Here is a 16,971-nt window from a genome sequence, read left to right as displayed (position 1 = left end):
ACTCATACATTCATATAAAAATTTAAAGCTACGTGAGAAGAATTGTACTAGCATAATACATATTAATTATTACTAATAAGAAACTATATTATACTATAATTAAGGAAATAATAAATAATGTCAGCCTCTATGTAACAGCACCCACCATTCGTCGCAGCCAATTTTCTATGGAGCCTCGATCAGAATTTCCTCCACCTTCATCTACAGCTTTCATCGTCCAGGCATTTCTCTGTAGCGATTTCTCCCTCCACTCTTCATTAACTGGAGTTTTCTTCCCGCGTTGATGCACATCATTGGCTTCTTTGCGGCTTTCTTCATCGTTTTCAATTTTGACTACAGCTTTTTCTGTTTTTGCGTATGATTTATTATGTGCCAACATCTTCCTAAACCTGGAGAAGTGATTAAATTTAACACAATTCAAATTACCTTTGGGGATTAGTGAACTGCAGTCCTTTTCCGCCTCAAACATCACTTCTTCCTTGGCTTTTACATCCATGTAGACAACATCACTATTTCCTTCTATATTGCTTTCTTCGTCTATGGAGTAAACATCACAATACTCCTCCTCATTCTGTAGATCGACTTCTTGTTCCTGTTTTTCAAGATCGGTGCCGTCTTCTTCCTTTTTCTTCAGCTGGCACATAGATCCAGCCTCGCTAAACTGCAAGGTTTCTATTTGTTTCTGCTGCACTAGTGGACTGTCACCATCAATGTCTTTTGTGAATAAATTCCCTCCATGTTTTGGAAGCAACAGAGTGAGTTCCATATACAATCTCTTCAAAGACTCAATTTCAATTAGCGCCGTGTTTTTAGACATGCTAGGCAAATTATGTCTCGCGTCGTCACATCTGCTAATTACATAGTCGACTTCATTGTGGATTTCCTCTAATGCAAAATCATAAATTTGCATGTTCTTGGCGTAGACCGGACAATAGAACTCGAGATAATTCCGCTTGATTCCATCCACTTCCTTTACAACGGTTCCACACACTTGGGTCACCTGCTCCAGATCTGCAGTTATATTTTCATCCTTGATTTCGGATTCAAGTTGCTTCAGTTCAGCCAACTTGTCTTTAATAATCTTCACCCATTCCTTTAGTAGACCTTCTGGCCGGAAGGGTATTCTTTTCTATAAATATGCACATATGGCGTTTAACTCCTGTACGTCTCGATTAAACCGCCTGTACATTCTCGTAATCTCTTTTTCATCAAGTATTTTCTCCCAAGACTCTATGGAAAACTCTAACTCTTTCTCCATTTTATTTTTTCGTTTTCTTTAACAAAAAACTGTTCACCTCGTAGAACAGAAAATTAGCAATACTTGAGCTCCGCACTCAATATTGCTATATTTTTTTCCAAAGCCAATCGCTGATTCAACTGAGTCTCTTACCTCAGTTTTTTAGAAGGAACAAAAATATTTAAAATACACAGACAGCCGTAGCTCGTCTGTATAACAAATAAGAAGACACGGACAGCCGACCGTTCTATGTGAGTGGTTGTAAGGCACTGATTTTATTTTAAAATATTTATCCTTAGGTTCTACATAAACAACTCTTGCTTAGCCTAATCTTAAATACACAATACTTATCAATAAACTATTTGTACTAATAATTTTATTAATTAATTCATTTTATCTGTGGAGAGTTTTCCCATAGTGTGCGTCATAAAATCTCAACACCAACCGCAACAGCCTTATCAACGTTGCGTGTGAGATTTTAAACCCTTATCTTAAAACACTCCAACGATGAAATCTGCTGCAATACAAAATTCTGTTTAAAGTATTTTGAACGCAAGGGTTGCATTCATAGACTTAAATCTAGTTGGATAAATAAGGTTTACATCAATTACATCAATAGCAATGCTGATTTGTTTATTAGTTATTTTTAAAGTCGAAACTTGTATCAGAAGGATCTACCGATATTTAACAATCATCTAAAAGAATGTACCAAAAATCATGAATGTGGTCATGGAATTTTGTAATTTCTCATATATACTAATAATCTACTGTGTTCTATTTATTTGCATTTTCTATTTTCTACATTTAAACAAACACGCGCGTATCACCACTAACACCATTAACTGTATGGAGATATAGTTTTTTTGAAAGGGTAATAGTTTTTTAACCTAATTTGCTGTAATTTGGTATTTCCCGTGGTAGAAAATCTTACTAATAAGAATTTTCAATATTGACCAACTTTTTAGGGCAATTCACGCTTTACAGGGAAACTATTTACATACAAAAAATTGTTTCGGTACTTCAATTATTCGGTGTTTTGGTGACCTTAGGCACTTTTTTCAACCGAAGAGGCCAAAATTGTATATTTTGAATTGTGATTAGACAGAAAATCGCCCTAACAAGAATTAGTAATATTTATCTTTGTTTCGGGGTAGCTCAGAGAGCAGTACCCCACATTATATGGCAATTGAGTATAATTTCTTCCCACTAAAAATGATTATCGGTAGCTACCATTAAAGGTAGCACCATATCTTCGGTATTTTGAAGGCCATTACACATTTCTCCACCAAAGACATTGCTGGGCTTTGGAGGCTGGCAGTTATAAATCTAGGTCAAGGTTTGCACAAATCCCTCACACAAAAGTACCGCCATATTTTCGGTATTTTGAAGGTTTTAGCAGCATTCTCGAGGTTCTTTTAAGATATAACATATTTATGCGAACAATTTTGACGAAGGTCTACATTTGCGTACTTAACCCCTCATATAAAGTATGACGCGACCCATTGTCGGTACTCTGAAGTTATAACAATTTGGATTCCCGGTGAATAAAAAACATTTGTTCCAGAAAGTTTTCAATTTGGGTAAATGATTTTTACATCTTAACGCTTAATTTGATTTTTCATTTTTCTAAATAAACAACTTACAAGCAGTCACCATATGAAGTACACTACCACTTTTTAAGAAAATTGTAACACACACAACATGTTAAATTGGCAACACTGGTCACAAACAAAACCTCCAAATCAATGTAAATTTATAATTGTCAACTACAATAAAATTATATATTGTTTTCTATTTTTGAGTCCACCAATATGTCTATAAGAATACTGTAAGAAAGTTTTTAAAATAAGTATTGGTTAATTTTTTGAATTTTTCCCTATAGATTTGAATTTCTACCACTGTGCATCGTTCAAATTTATAACGAAGAGGTTAAAAAGACGATAAGAAATTTTTCCACGGCCAACATCCTAATGTAACCCCCATATAACCGGGGTAACGTTATATTAATAATTTTTAACAGAGAGGGCGGCTGTACATTGAGAACTCATAGTAAAAATTACCCCCAATACACCATAAAAAAGTTGATATGTTATTTTACAGTTAATTAAATGATGTTTTTTAAGAAACAGCATTTTAGCTATCATAACTCTAATTAACATCTACATATTATTATAAAAAGTCTTCAAATTTAAATGCATTTCTATGTTGCATTTCAAATTTAAAATGCATTTGTAAGTTGTATCGAATTATTGCAAAATAGTTTAAGGAAAACAGATGTATGAGAATCAAAAATCAAAATTACAAAATTAAAATAGCTAGTAAATAAGTAAGTAATAAGTAGTGTGCAAGTTAGTTTAATTCAAATGGAATTATATTTCAAATTAATCTCACTTAACGAATATATTTTTGGAATTAGTTTTTTACATATATGTACGTCATAATAAATAATTTTATATAAAATAATTTTATACAAAATAAACAATATTATATAATATTTTTCTATGAATGTTCTTAGGTAATACCAACGTGTGTCTACTTAATGTCACGGATTGCTGTACACATGGAGATCGAGGGAACTGGGCAATGCCCTTCGCAAGTTATGCTTGCAGCTACCGTAGGTTGCGAAGAGTTAGGAATAGCAAATAAATTATTAGCTCAAAGTATATTTGGATTATGGATGGGAAGTGCGCTTCTTGAAATTCAACTCAAAGCTCATCACCGACCCTATGCTGTACGTATATTGTGGCCGAAGCTTCTTCAGAAATTTAGTCATGGAAATCTTACACAAGTAACATTTGACGAGCCAATGCTAATGTTAAGGCGAAGCGTTTTTTTCTCAAGACGAGACGAAGAAAAAATTAAGTAAGTAGAATTCTATATGCACAGTAGACAACATTTCTTCTTCAATAGGTACAAAACTCAACGGAATTAGAAAAAAAAACAATTGGTCTTCGAACTGTGTAGGGATTATTACAACAATAGTTTACGCAATCTGAAAGTGGTTTGAAGGGAGCAATAAACCAGTGATGCTCATTTTGAAAATGAGAGTAAAATGGTGAGAGGATTTGTAATGCACTGTAAGAATTATGTGTTCGTTTCAGTGATGGTTGCGACAGGGACATATTAAATTTGACGTATGTGTGCATTTGTAGTAATGTACAGTAATGTTGATTGGATTTAGTAATGGTTTTAATGTTTAATATTAAATAATGGGATCATAGTTGGTCTTTAATTATTCGACAAATTAAAAAATCATATTTTTTAAAATAAAATATTCATTGTAGTTTTAATTAATATAGTAATAAATCTTCTTTCTCCTCTTAAGAACATTTGTCAATTTCAGTATATTCATATATTTCAGGATGAAAATTTTTCATAAAAACGTTTTATAACATATAAGGCATTCGTTTGTTGAAATAGACAATTTTAATCACTTATTTTGTTAAGTGTGGCTATGAAAAAGTAAGCACAAGTGTACGTTGCTCAACCACATATTTTGGTGACTTAAATTTGCCAAATTCAACATGGCTTCTAGGTGACAATAATATCGATTATGTGCCTACTTCATCAACCTTATCAACTTCTTCTGACATGGCTATGTTCTGGGAATCAATATTTGATCAAATAATAAATAAATAATATCTCTAACGTTAAAGATGGAATATTAGATTTAGTATTTTCATAAATATATCTTTATGTAGATGGTCTCCGTTTTCTGAACCGGAAGATAAATATCACCCAACGCTTAATGTGAGTCTGGAATTCCAGCATAATTTATCTATTTTTGTGATCTGCATACAAAAGGCTTAAATTACATTTTAATAAAGTCAACTTTGATATTTTAAGTTCCATTTTATCCAACACAAATTGATGTTTTAAGGGTGATATGAAACATGGTATTATGGGATCATTTAATAATTCTGATATTGCAAATATGTTTGCCAATTTTTTCCAAGACAATTATTCAAACTTTCCGTTTATTTTTAATAATAGCTACCATATGCATAAGGTAAATCATTTTCCACATTTTTTACTTTCGGAGGATGAGGTATTAAATGACCTGAAATCACTACAAACTTCTAATTATGATGGTCCAGATGGTGTCCCATCATCTATACTAAAGTCTTGTGCTTATGAATTGTACTTACCACTAACAGATTTATTTAACTATTCCTTATCCCTTGGGTATTTTCCTCTTCACTGGAGATCTAGCTATATAATCCCTTTACACAAAACTGGTAGTCGGTGTCTGAAACTGATTGATCTTCCAACTCATGAAAGAAGGCGATTAATGCTTAAAACAATATTTATAATAAAATTGTTACGTGGACAAATTGACTCAAACTTTTTAACCGGTGAAATAAAATTTAATATTCTCTCCTGTATACCAATTAATTATTTACCTCTTAACGTATCCCTAGTTAGACATAATTATGAACTAACTTCGCGCTTTATGTGAAATTTTTAATAATTTATATGTATAACAGAGTATAATTTTCTGACACCACTCATGTAATAAAAATTTATTTTATTCATCTATCATTGTGGTATAGTTGCCAGACAGTTGTGTATGTAATGTTGTTTTGCATGTTTGTCCAAACTATTGTGTTAATTTTTTATGTCTACCTACTAATATAAGACTGGCTGATGTTAATTCTGTAGCCAGTATTGTGTATGTTCTCTCCACGTTATGGGGAGGTGGTCCCCTCGGACGGCAACAAATGACAAATATTTTCGTAAACATAACGCAGAAATATTCCGAGATTAAAAAATTATATTCTGGAATTGCAATTGATTATCCCACCATTCTTTACAAATTATACATTTCTTGACTACTAATCAATATATTGATGATATCACATTATCAAATATACCCTCTATACAACACCTTTCCCAAATTTGATTTGCCCCCAGATCCACAGTTTCTTTAACCAATATTCACATCACATTGCATACCGGAATCCAATAATTCAAATATCTTGGTTTATACTTAGATAAAAAACTTAAATGGACCCTCACATAAGAATAAAAATAAAGTAGTGTTTGGCGGGTTATTTGGGATACCATTTGTATTTTGTTTTTGCAAAATAGTCAGGCTTAATCCCAGTTTGTTGTTTTTATAAAAAAAAAACAACTATTTATTAGTGGGGAATGTATGGCATTGTCCGCCGAGGGGTAAGGGTAAGGGGTAATAAAAATAAAAGTTTTAAGCCCATATGAACATATGGTGCACAGGTATAGAGAATCGCATCGCATACATCAATCAAAAGTCTGGACAATTTCTGGTGCACCTCATTATATAGCTTACTAGCAAAGTGCACATAAGCACTATTTTCCGAAATTTCTCTTACTTCCATTAAACAGATTAAAACCAGTAAGGAAAGTAGTAAAGTGCCCCATGCAATATTTCGTGCTAGTCGAAAGATATATAGGGACTTTGGTACACCATTTACATTAAATCGGACGAAGTTATATATCGGAGCCTTATCTAAATCGGAACCGATTTTCACGATGGTTAACACACATCGTTCTAGACGTAATTCAGCCCGCTGTGCCTAATTTCGTGTAAATCGAAGGATATATAGGGAATTTGGTGCACTATTTACCTAAAATCGGACTAAAATATATATGGGAACTATATCTATATTTGAACAGATTTTTCCCAATTTTAATAGGGTTCGTCCTTGGGCCAAATATGTGACGTTTGCCAAATTTCATCCAATTCGGATCATAAATGCCACCTGTACTTTGTTTACAGGCATAAATCGACATAGAATGTGATTCTATGCATACACAGAAAAAAATTGTAACCATTTGATAAAAAAAATCAAAAATCCAATTAAAATTTGATTGATTTTTCGCCGATAAAAATAATGTTCATATTTACAATCGCCGATAAAAAAAAATTGTAATCCCATTCGAAAATATTTTGATAAAGCAATTCTCATATATACTAAAAATTTTGTTGAATTTAATTTTGTTAATCGATAAAATATTTTTCATATTGACAATCTTGTATATCAAATTATTATTATTATTTCAAATTAAATTTCTTGTAGTACGATACAAAACCTTATAAACAGCAATTGCCGATTTTTACCCTTATTATTACAGCTCTCCCACAAAAATACCTCAAAATTTTCAGTATTTTAACGACTTTAAACTAAATGTGTAGCTCTATACCGAATAAAAACTTATATTTGTTATCCATCTTTTACAATCTATTCAACAAAGTACTTTGTAATAACGTAATAAAAAATAATATGCCATATTGCAAAAAAATTATTAAAAATTGTCCAACAAATTTAATAATTTTTTTGGTCAAACTCGTTTGTTGATGGTTTTTTTTGTGAATTGTTGGTGTTTGATAAACATTTCCGACTACGTTTGAAATATGTTATCGACATCTTTTTGTCGAACGCTGATGAAGCTTTTAATCAAGAATTTCGGGGTGGCTTTTTTTTCTGTGTATAATGTGATTCCGTTGCCGAAATCGTAATTTAGTGTATTTGCTATTCTATTTACTATTCGTACAAATCAATTCGAGTTTCCATAGTTATCTCTATAGCTAAATACTACACTTCAACAGTAATCTAAATTCTAAATCGCAGGATCCAACCAAATCCAAATTGTTCCAAATATTGTACCATCATACTTAAAAGTAAGAATTTTTAAAACTACATCTATCTTACTCTCCAACAGTAATCTTAATTCCACCAAAGTCCAAATTTAGTACTTTTCGTATTCATAAGTACGAATTTCCAAATATACCTCAATCCTTATTTCAAATAGTAATCGTAAGTCAAAATGTAAGAATTCCAGCTCTGTCTGTTCATCAAAAACCAAATTGTACCAGATTTGGTACCATTCTGTACTTTTCGTATCTATATTCCTCACTTTATCAAATCTACACTCCCACAGTAACCTAAGTTGCAACTTTCGGGATTCGAATTCTACCCATTTACCAATGTCCAATTTGTACCAAATGTTGTGCTTTTCGTACCCATAAGTACGAACTTCCAAAACTACCCCAGTCATGTTCTCCAATAATAACCTTTAGTCCACATTTAAGGATTCCAGCTCTATCCGTTCACCACACTCCAACAGTAATTTTAATCATAAATTTCAGGATCCCTGCCCTATCAGTTCACATAAATCCAAATTGTAGCATATTTAGTAACATTTAGTACTTTTCGTACTTTAAGTTTGAATTTTCAACACTGTCTCAATCCTGTGCTCTAACAGTAATTTTATTTTCAAATATATGTTTTTTATCTCAATCTAAATAAACTTAGTACCATTTAGTACACATAATCATGCATTTTCAAAACTACCTCCATATCTCAATCCTACACTCCACCCTTAATTTTGATTCCAAATTTTAGGGTTCCCGCTCACACAAAACGAATTGTACCCTATTTAGTGCTTCTCGTATCCAAGAGTACGAAATTCCAATACTACCTTAATTTAGTACCATTTAGTACACGAAATTACAAATTTTTAAAACTACCGACATATTTCAATCCTGCACTCCAACAGTAATATTAATTTAATCAAAATTTCAGGATCTCAACCCTATCCATTGGTACCATTTACTACTTTTTGTTTCTATAATTAAACTACGTCAATCCTACGCTTCAAAAGTAATTTTAATTCCAAAATTCTGGAGACCAACTCTATCCACTTAATCAAGTTGTACCAAATATAGTACCATTTAGTACACATACGTACTATGCTTCCATACCTTAATTCTATATTCTAAAAGCAACCATTATTCCAAATTGTAGGTTTCCAGCTCTCTCCGTTTACCCAAATCCAAATTGTACCATATATAGTGCCGTTTAGTACTTTTCGTACACACAAATACAAATTTCCACAGATGTATCTATAGCTCAATCTTCAACAGTAATCAGAATTCCAAAATTCAGGTTTTAAGCTCATCCGTTTAAGCAAAATCCAAATTGTACAATATTTAGTACGATTTAGTTCTTTTCGTACCAATAAGTGCGAATTTCCAAAACTGTCATTTTAATTCCCAATTTCAAGACTCCAGCTCTATATGTGAACCGAAATCCAACTTGCACCAAATTTAGTACCATTAAGTACTTTTCGTACACAAAGGCACGATTTTTTAAAGCTACCTCAATCCTGTATTCTAACAGTAGTCCTAATTCCGATTTTCAGGATTCCATCTATATACACTCAACTAAATACAAATAGTACCAAATTTAGTACCATTTAGTACTTTGTAAACAACATAAGTACGAAAATCTTAAACCATTTCTATACATCAACACCACCTGTATTCTATATAAAATTTCATGATTTTAGCTATATATGTTCAATATATGTAGAATTTGAACTAAACTTTTGTACATCTTTCTAACTTTCCATCAGTGACCCACATTCCAAATTTCAGAATTCTAGCTCTTCCCGTTCGCCTAATACAAAGGGTACCATGTTTGGTACATTTTAGTACTTTTCGTACCCTTCTACGCCTACGTTTATCCCACGCCTGCGTTTATTTCATATGTAATTCAAGGCTATTAATGATTTTAATATATCTTCGACTTAGGTCCATTGCAGACGGCTTAGCTTATTTTTTAAGCTCTTTGTTTGCTTATTTTATAATGCAAAATAAAGTATGTAGACGGTTCTCCCATTACGTAATGAAAACGAAATTTTCGCCTAATATGAAATATTTTACATAATTGTATAATATTATATGCATGGTTAGATGGGAAAACTGAATTAGATATTATATTATATATGTATATGGATATAGTAAGTATTTTGTGGTATTTGTACTAAAATAATTGTTTACTCTTAAAAATAAAATATTTATTTACAGAGATCACAGAATACTGGAACTGTTATATGAAGAAGCCAAATATAATGTACTGTGTGGACGTTACGTAATGGAACCCATCCATGCCCTTATGTTAGGAGGCATACAGGCACGAATAGAACTTGGGCCATTTAATTCCAATACGCATACAACTGGATTTTTCAGGTTAGTGCTCTCTTATGGTTGTACATATTATCTTATTTGTCTCTGTTTTTAGAGAGAATCAGTTTCGTTTTTTACCTAGAAGCGTGGCTAAATGTTCAAGTCTATCATGGCTTCCTCTGAGTCGCAAAAACTCCGCCGAACTTAAGCTTTTGGAGCAATTTAAGCGCGTTCCACATACCGCAAACTCTAGGAAATTAATAAAAAAATATTTGGAATTTTGTTGGTCATTACCATTTTATGGGTATGTTTTTTTAATTTGTGATAAAAATCGGTATATGAACATGTTCTCGTTTCAGGGCTGCCTATTTCTACGGGCAAATAGAGCAGTCAATGCATGGTTTCAAACATTTTTTAAATACCAAAGATGTTAATGTTTTGATAGCTGTAAATGAAAGAGGTGTTTATATAATAGATCCTGCAGAATCGGTAAGCTTATACGTTATACCTTTTCCAAATATATTTCCTCCAAGCCGAATAATTTGCCTAATATTCTAACAAATTTTACCAACAATAACGTAAATAATGTCGTCCCAAAAAGCTTACGAACGTTACCCTCTACATGCGTGTCTTTAATGTAAATTGAACTAAATATATATATTTGTAAGAACTAAACATTTTAAAACAGTTTTTGATTATTATTTTTTTTTTAGTTTATTCAACTTTCTTGTTTTCTGCTTTCTTATTTTTATTTTCCAATATTTCGACTGTCTTCGACAGTCATCTTCAGGGAAATACTAAAAATACAATTATTTAATAAGATTTTTACAGAATAATAAAACACATATATTACCTTGTGAGAGAAGCTACTGGTTTCTTACACCGTCTATGCTAAACTAGACTCTAATTCGTGCTTATGCTTATGAACTAAATTTCTATACATATGTGCACAGTGGTCCGTGTCAGTCAGTGTCAGTGAATAGGCTATTGATACTATTTTAGGGCTAGTTGATAATTGTGTTTGTCATAGATATTTGAATTGCTCAATCTCTCGGAAAGTCCTGGTATATATGTCATTGGCTTGTACGATTTTTCTTCTTTTTCAATTTTGGATCTATTTTCCGATTTGCAGGATTTTAGTAGTTCGTCAATTGTTTTCAATGGGAAATCATTTTTCATTAATATATGTCGTATCTCACGTTAACGCTAAATACCTTTATTTCCATTTTTATTTGTCAGCAACCCAATCCTAGCAATAATAAATTCGTTTATAGGAGAAATATCAATTGTGTTCCAAATTCATTAAAAATGTCCTTTTATAGAGACCAATGATCTTAAAAGGCCCAATATTCGGTATTATGGGGATCAACCAAATTGGCCGAAATTTGATAGTTTGAGTTGGTTATTTTGGACAATATTGGCTATTTTGGACACGATTTCAATCGAATAGGCTGTAATGTGGTATTTTGTTTTCTCTTTGGGGTTTTCCGGTCGCCCTCGTATAACTCTTGTTTCCGGATTCCCAAATTCCCAATATGTTTTAGTAATTCGGAATGGTGCTCATTAAATGTGGGAAAATTTTTCATATTATATATTTTTATTAATAATGGGATTTTCTGGTTTATTGAATGTCTTTTTTTCTACAACAAATTATCTTTATGGCGTCAGAGGCTCATGTGCTTACCCTTTCACGTGGATCGCAAATGATCGTTGGGCTCTTAATGATCTTCTTTATGTACAGTTACAATTATTATTTCAGTGAAAGCATAATCCTTTTGTATAAAAATGAACAAAGCAACCATCGCCCGTTGGTATATAAGTTAAACTTTTTTACGTTATTTTTAATTTTTAAAAAAGACTTCGTGCTGAGAATCAACACGTCTTCGTTTTATTAATTATAAATGGCAACTAAACTAAAATTAACAGTTTATGATCTTAAGCTAGCTTCGCTGCAAGTGGTGTTACTGTCTCTGCCAACTCCGCTCTCACTGCATTGTCGACACGTGCGCTGTGTTATCAGTTTTATTTAAGCAAACAAGTTATTCCCATAGTGTAAAATGATATCATTTATTATGGGAATTATTTGAACTACTTGTTCACATGACTGATCATATTTAGTACAAAAATATTATGAATATGTTGCTCCTTAACTCCTCCCCCTTTAAATTCATACGTCCTCGTATGAACATATTTTCATCACCTTGTTAGAAAAACGGGATTTTTTTAGGCTTTTGACCCTCTTGGCAGCCGATGGACATGGTGTATCTGATGTGGTGATCTCCTCTAATTTGTCTTCTTTTTCGGATGTAGTTATTTTTATGCTACGCTTGTTTATTATGATGGTTAGTGTAAAAAAAATCACAGTGCCTATTCCAACATTGATTCGTTCTCTTTTTTGTATTGTTTCTATTATTTTGGTATTATTTAAAGAAATAGATTTCATGAATTCAAGGGATAGGGTTTCAATTTGTACGTCAGCTTCCTTAGGTTGTACCAGAGCCGCTAATGGTTTTATTCCAGCTTCATTCTTTGCATAATAGGATCCATCCATCAATGGTAACATTTGTCTCCGCATGGTGAATAATGAATGTTCCGTTTAAAGTTAAAGGGGAGTCATTTATCAAAATTTCTCCTGAATATTGGTTCAGAAATATTAAGTCTTCATTGATCTGTTCTACGGATGGAATATCATCGTTATTTGTAACTGCGCACGTGGATGGTTTGCTCTGCAGTAAATCGGATATGCAATCTGAATCTTTAATAGTCTCTGTATTTTCCTCGCTGCAGATACTCAGGTTCTCATAACCGTCGCATTTATTTTTAATGCCTTATAGATTATTCTTACAAATTAATATTTCATTGAATTTTATTTTATAAATGGAATTTGCAAATTTTACAGGTTTAAGGATGTTACAATTACAATTCTCATTATTTGTTGTTGGGATGCTTACAATATAAATTAAACTTTCTGAATCAGATGCTACTTTTATTTTTGCGAATTTTAGTAATTCGTAAACACTATTGAAAGGTATTTCCGATTTGTTAAATATCTTTTGTAGTAAATCAATTTCAACCTTAGAAAATATAAAAGAATTGATTATACCGGCCTTCGCCCATTCAATGGCAAATTCTACATTAAAAATTTCTTCTTTTACGATTTCCAATCTGTACTTCAATTCCGTTATTTTTTCTATCGAGGTTTCCATACTATTGTTTAAGTCCTTTAAAATTTTGTTAGTGACATTAGCAATTAAATAAAATCTCTCTATGGACAACTGATTAATTATGGCTTGATTATTATTATTTGCCAATACGTTGTTTACTTTTTCTTGAATTATCTGGAAGTCATGATGGTCTGGTGATGCAGCCAAACATTTCCATGCACTTCCTAAGAAGTCAATAGATTTCTTTGACCTTATCTTGGGTTTTAAACGGTAGATACAGGATTTTATTTGGGAAAGGCAATGGTGAAGGAAAGTTAGAAGCGGATGATGCTCTACGTTGTTCTGCCAGATGCTAGCTTCCAAATCTTGTATTATATTCTTGTAATTTCCTAAGTCAACCATGTGCACAAGTATGTATGTTCCAGTTTGAACCTTGCTAATAGTCCAAAACACGAAATTCTCCCATGCCAGTAGAAACCTGCAAAATATTTTGTCGGATTAATTTCTTATGAATTTTTTGTGCACAATTCTTCCATTTTCGGTAACAAATGGTGAATTTCTATCCTCTTTTACAATGTCTTCTTTGTATTTTTCAGTAAGTTTTGTACCTAAACATTTGTTAATTTTTATTTATTGTTTGTCTTGGAATGTATGCTTTGAAATCTATTCTCTTTTTATTGTGATATTTCATGTCTTTTTGTTGTTTTTCCTTGATATTTTCCATGTTTGTCTGCCTAGTTCTATCGTAGCTTCCCGGAGAGAATTCTGCTGTCCTCCCAAAGAAAATATCTACTGGTTTCCTATCAATGGTTGAATGAATTGAATGGTTATATTCGTTCACTGATTTTTCTAATAGTTCCTCAATGTTTCTACAAATTTTTTCCTGCTTTAGACATCTCGTTATTTCCACCACTTGTCCATAAGCTTCACTTCTATATGGTGGTGTTGTCACAACTTCAATACCTAATTCGTCTCTCGCCATGAATAAAATAGAAGATAAGTTAAGAGACTTCTCATTATCCATAATTATAGTCTTCGGAACTCCATAGAAAAATATCACGTCCCGTAGAGATCTTCTGATATCTTCCACAGACTTGCCGTTTAAAATTCTAGCCTGTGCGTACTTGGAAAATTTATCTATGGCAGTCAATACTAGCTTTTTATCGGTTGAAAAGATATCTATATGAACTACCTGCCCTGGATATGTTGGTATAGGAGTCTCGCTTAATTTGGGGTCATTGGGGTGTCAGTCATATTTTCCTGTTTTACAGATGGTACATAATTTCGCAATTCTTTTAATTTTTTTCATCATACTTGGGAAATAATATTTTTCCATGATTTGAGCTTTATTTTCAACAGCGGTACGATGTGCGCTTATAGGTGTCAATAATTATGCTTTCTTCCATAAATTCTGATGTAATGTCCACGGCTATTTTTGGCGTGAAACGGGCTTTACTATTGACAAAATGTTGTAAATATATTTCTTGGATTTTTCCCATAACTTCTTCTGGTGTTTTTATCCCAGTAATAACAGAAGGATTTAGATATCTTTTTAACAATGCAGTAAATTCCATCTTTACAATGGTATGCCAATGATAAACCGGAAATACTATTTGAAATTGGTATGACGTTTCTTCGCCTATCATCAGGAATATCTTGATTCTTGATGTACCGATCCCGTTAAGGTATGAATACTTGAAATAGGTGGCCTTTATAAGGCGTGAGCTACTACGTTTGTACTTCCAGGTTTGTATTTGATTTCATAGTTATATTCCTCGAGTATTGCCTTCCATGGTTGGTGGTCGGTATGGATTATAACTTTGGCAGTCCCATATAATTCCTAAGGTTGTAGAGAGACTAGACTATGACCAACATCTCTCGTTAGTGGCATAGTTTTCTTCTTCAGAAAGGGCTTTGGATATAAATGTCCCAGGCCGTCCTTCTTGACTTAAAACTGCACCTTTAGCTCTATTGGATTATCTCCTCTTAGCGTGTTAGTAAGGGGTTTGGCAATTTCGGAAAATCCTTTTATGAACCTTCTATAAAAATTAAAAAGGCCAAGGAGTGAACGCAACTCTCGTAAATTGGTTGGATATGGAAAGTTCGTTATTGCCTCTACCTTCACCCCTCCTCCTGAAACAATAAATCCTAAAAATTCTACTTCTTCCATAAAAAATCGCATTTGTCGATTTTTTAAGGAAAATATTTCCTCTAGATGCTTAAGATGACTTTCTGTATCTTTGGTAAAGATTATTATGTCATCGATATAGACATACCAAGTCTTCCCAATGAAATCCCTTAGAATATCATCTAAGGCTCTCTGAAATATTGATGGAAGTCTAGTAAATTCAAATTTACCGTTGCTAATAGAAACTGCAGTTTTTTCCAAATCTTCCTCCCTGATGGGTATCCGGTGGAATCCACTCTTCAGGTCTACAACAGAAAATATTTTGTTTCCACCTAGGTTGGCTAATACCTCACTAATCTCTGGTATAGGGTACCTGTCTGGAACCGTAACCGAAGAGTCTTGTTTTTTTGGGACTACCCATATTGGTGCTTTGTAGGGTGAACGGGATGGTCTTATTATCCCATCCCTCAATAGTTTTTTTTATTTCATTGTCTACAACTTCTCTCAATGCCCAAGGGTACGGAAAATTCCTCGTGTATGTAGGAGAATCCGTTGTTGTATCTATCTTTGCAACCACTTACGTGGTATAGGTTAGTCGTTCATCAGGTTCTAAGAATAGCCTGCTATGTTGTATCACAATATTCTCCATTGTGGAGGTTACATCTCCAGATAAGTGGTATAAATGCAGTTCTATATTTTTTACGTCGTGGAAACAATGCTGGCTTGTTGGTATTCTTCCTACTCAAGCTAGGGTGAGGTGGTATGGATAACCGCCGAAAGTTTCATCATTGTATCGTTACCCAAAATGCAATCAAAGGTCTTAAGACCAGGCAGAAGGAAAAATTGCAATGGTTGCACTTTTCCTTCGAAAATGTCTGAATACGTATGATGAGATACATTAATTTCCTCCTTAACTGCTCTAGCGGCAAGTAATTCTTGATTAGGTTGTGGATTGATAACTAAACTAGGTTTGATGTAATTTTTGTTGCTTCCAGTATCAACTAGTATCCGTATAACTCTCATCAGGAAATATATTATCGGAAACTAGAATGTCATTATCTCCCTTTTCCAATAAATCCTCTAAATTTTCCTCAGCCTTAGAGTAGTTAATTAAATCTGAACTATTTCCAGTATCCCCTGCTGTTCATAACCGGGACTATTTGTATTTTCCCCGGTCTCAATTATTTGATCAGGATAATTTCCTGTATTTTACATTACACTTTTGGTGATGGCCCTTGGTATGATCCTAGTGGCCTTTTAATTGCGGGATTATATTGTGGTCTATTGGTGTAATTAACATGTCTTGTCTGTAAGGACCTCTCAATGTCCATTGGTTCTGGTTTGGGTAAACTTGATTGTCCTGCAAATACCTGTGTGTTCCATGCAAGTCCAGTATCATTGTATATTTGTTGGGGATTATTCATATAATAGTTTTGCAAAGGTCTATTTGGCTGAGGTTGCCCATAATAATAATTTGGTCTGGGTTGATATC

General features: G+C 32.9%; 1 protein-coding gene across 1 annotated transcript; it reads left to right on the top strand.

Moving 5' to 3' along the window:
* Positions 1-1,137: 1,137 nt before the first annotated feature.
* Positions 1,138-10,676, top strand: LOC133336124 (FERM domain-containing protein 8; the record flags this gene model as incomplete). Its single annotated transcript, XM_061544422.1, has 5 exons — positions 1,138-1,161; positions 3,753-4,099; positions 10,089-10,250; positions 10,303-10,491; positions 10,547-10,676. Coding segments are annotated over exons 1-5 (852 nt in total), but the record flags the coding sequence as incomplete, so codon positions are not given.
* Positions 10,677-16,971: the final 6,295 nt, after the last annotated feature.

The sequence above is a fragment of the Musca vetustissima genome, unplaced genomic scaffold (assembly GCF_032173495.1).
Source record: "Musca vetustissima isolate MV318-11 ecotype Yass unplaced genomic scaffold, APGP_CSIRO_Mvet_v1 utg114534, whole genome shotgun sequence".
In the NCBI taxonomy this organism is placed as follows: Eukaryota; Metazoa; Arthropoda; class Insecta; order Diptera; family Muscidae; genus Musca; species Musca vetustissima.
The sequence above is the reverse complement of the archived record's forward strand: the minus strand, read 5'-3'. Positions and strand labels throughout refer to the sequence as shown.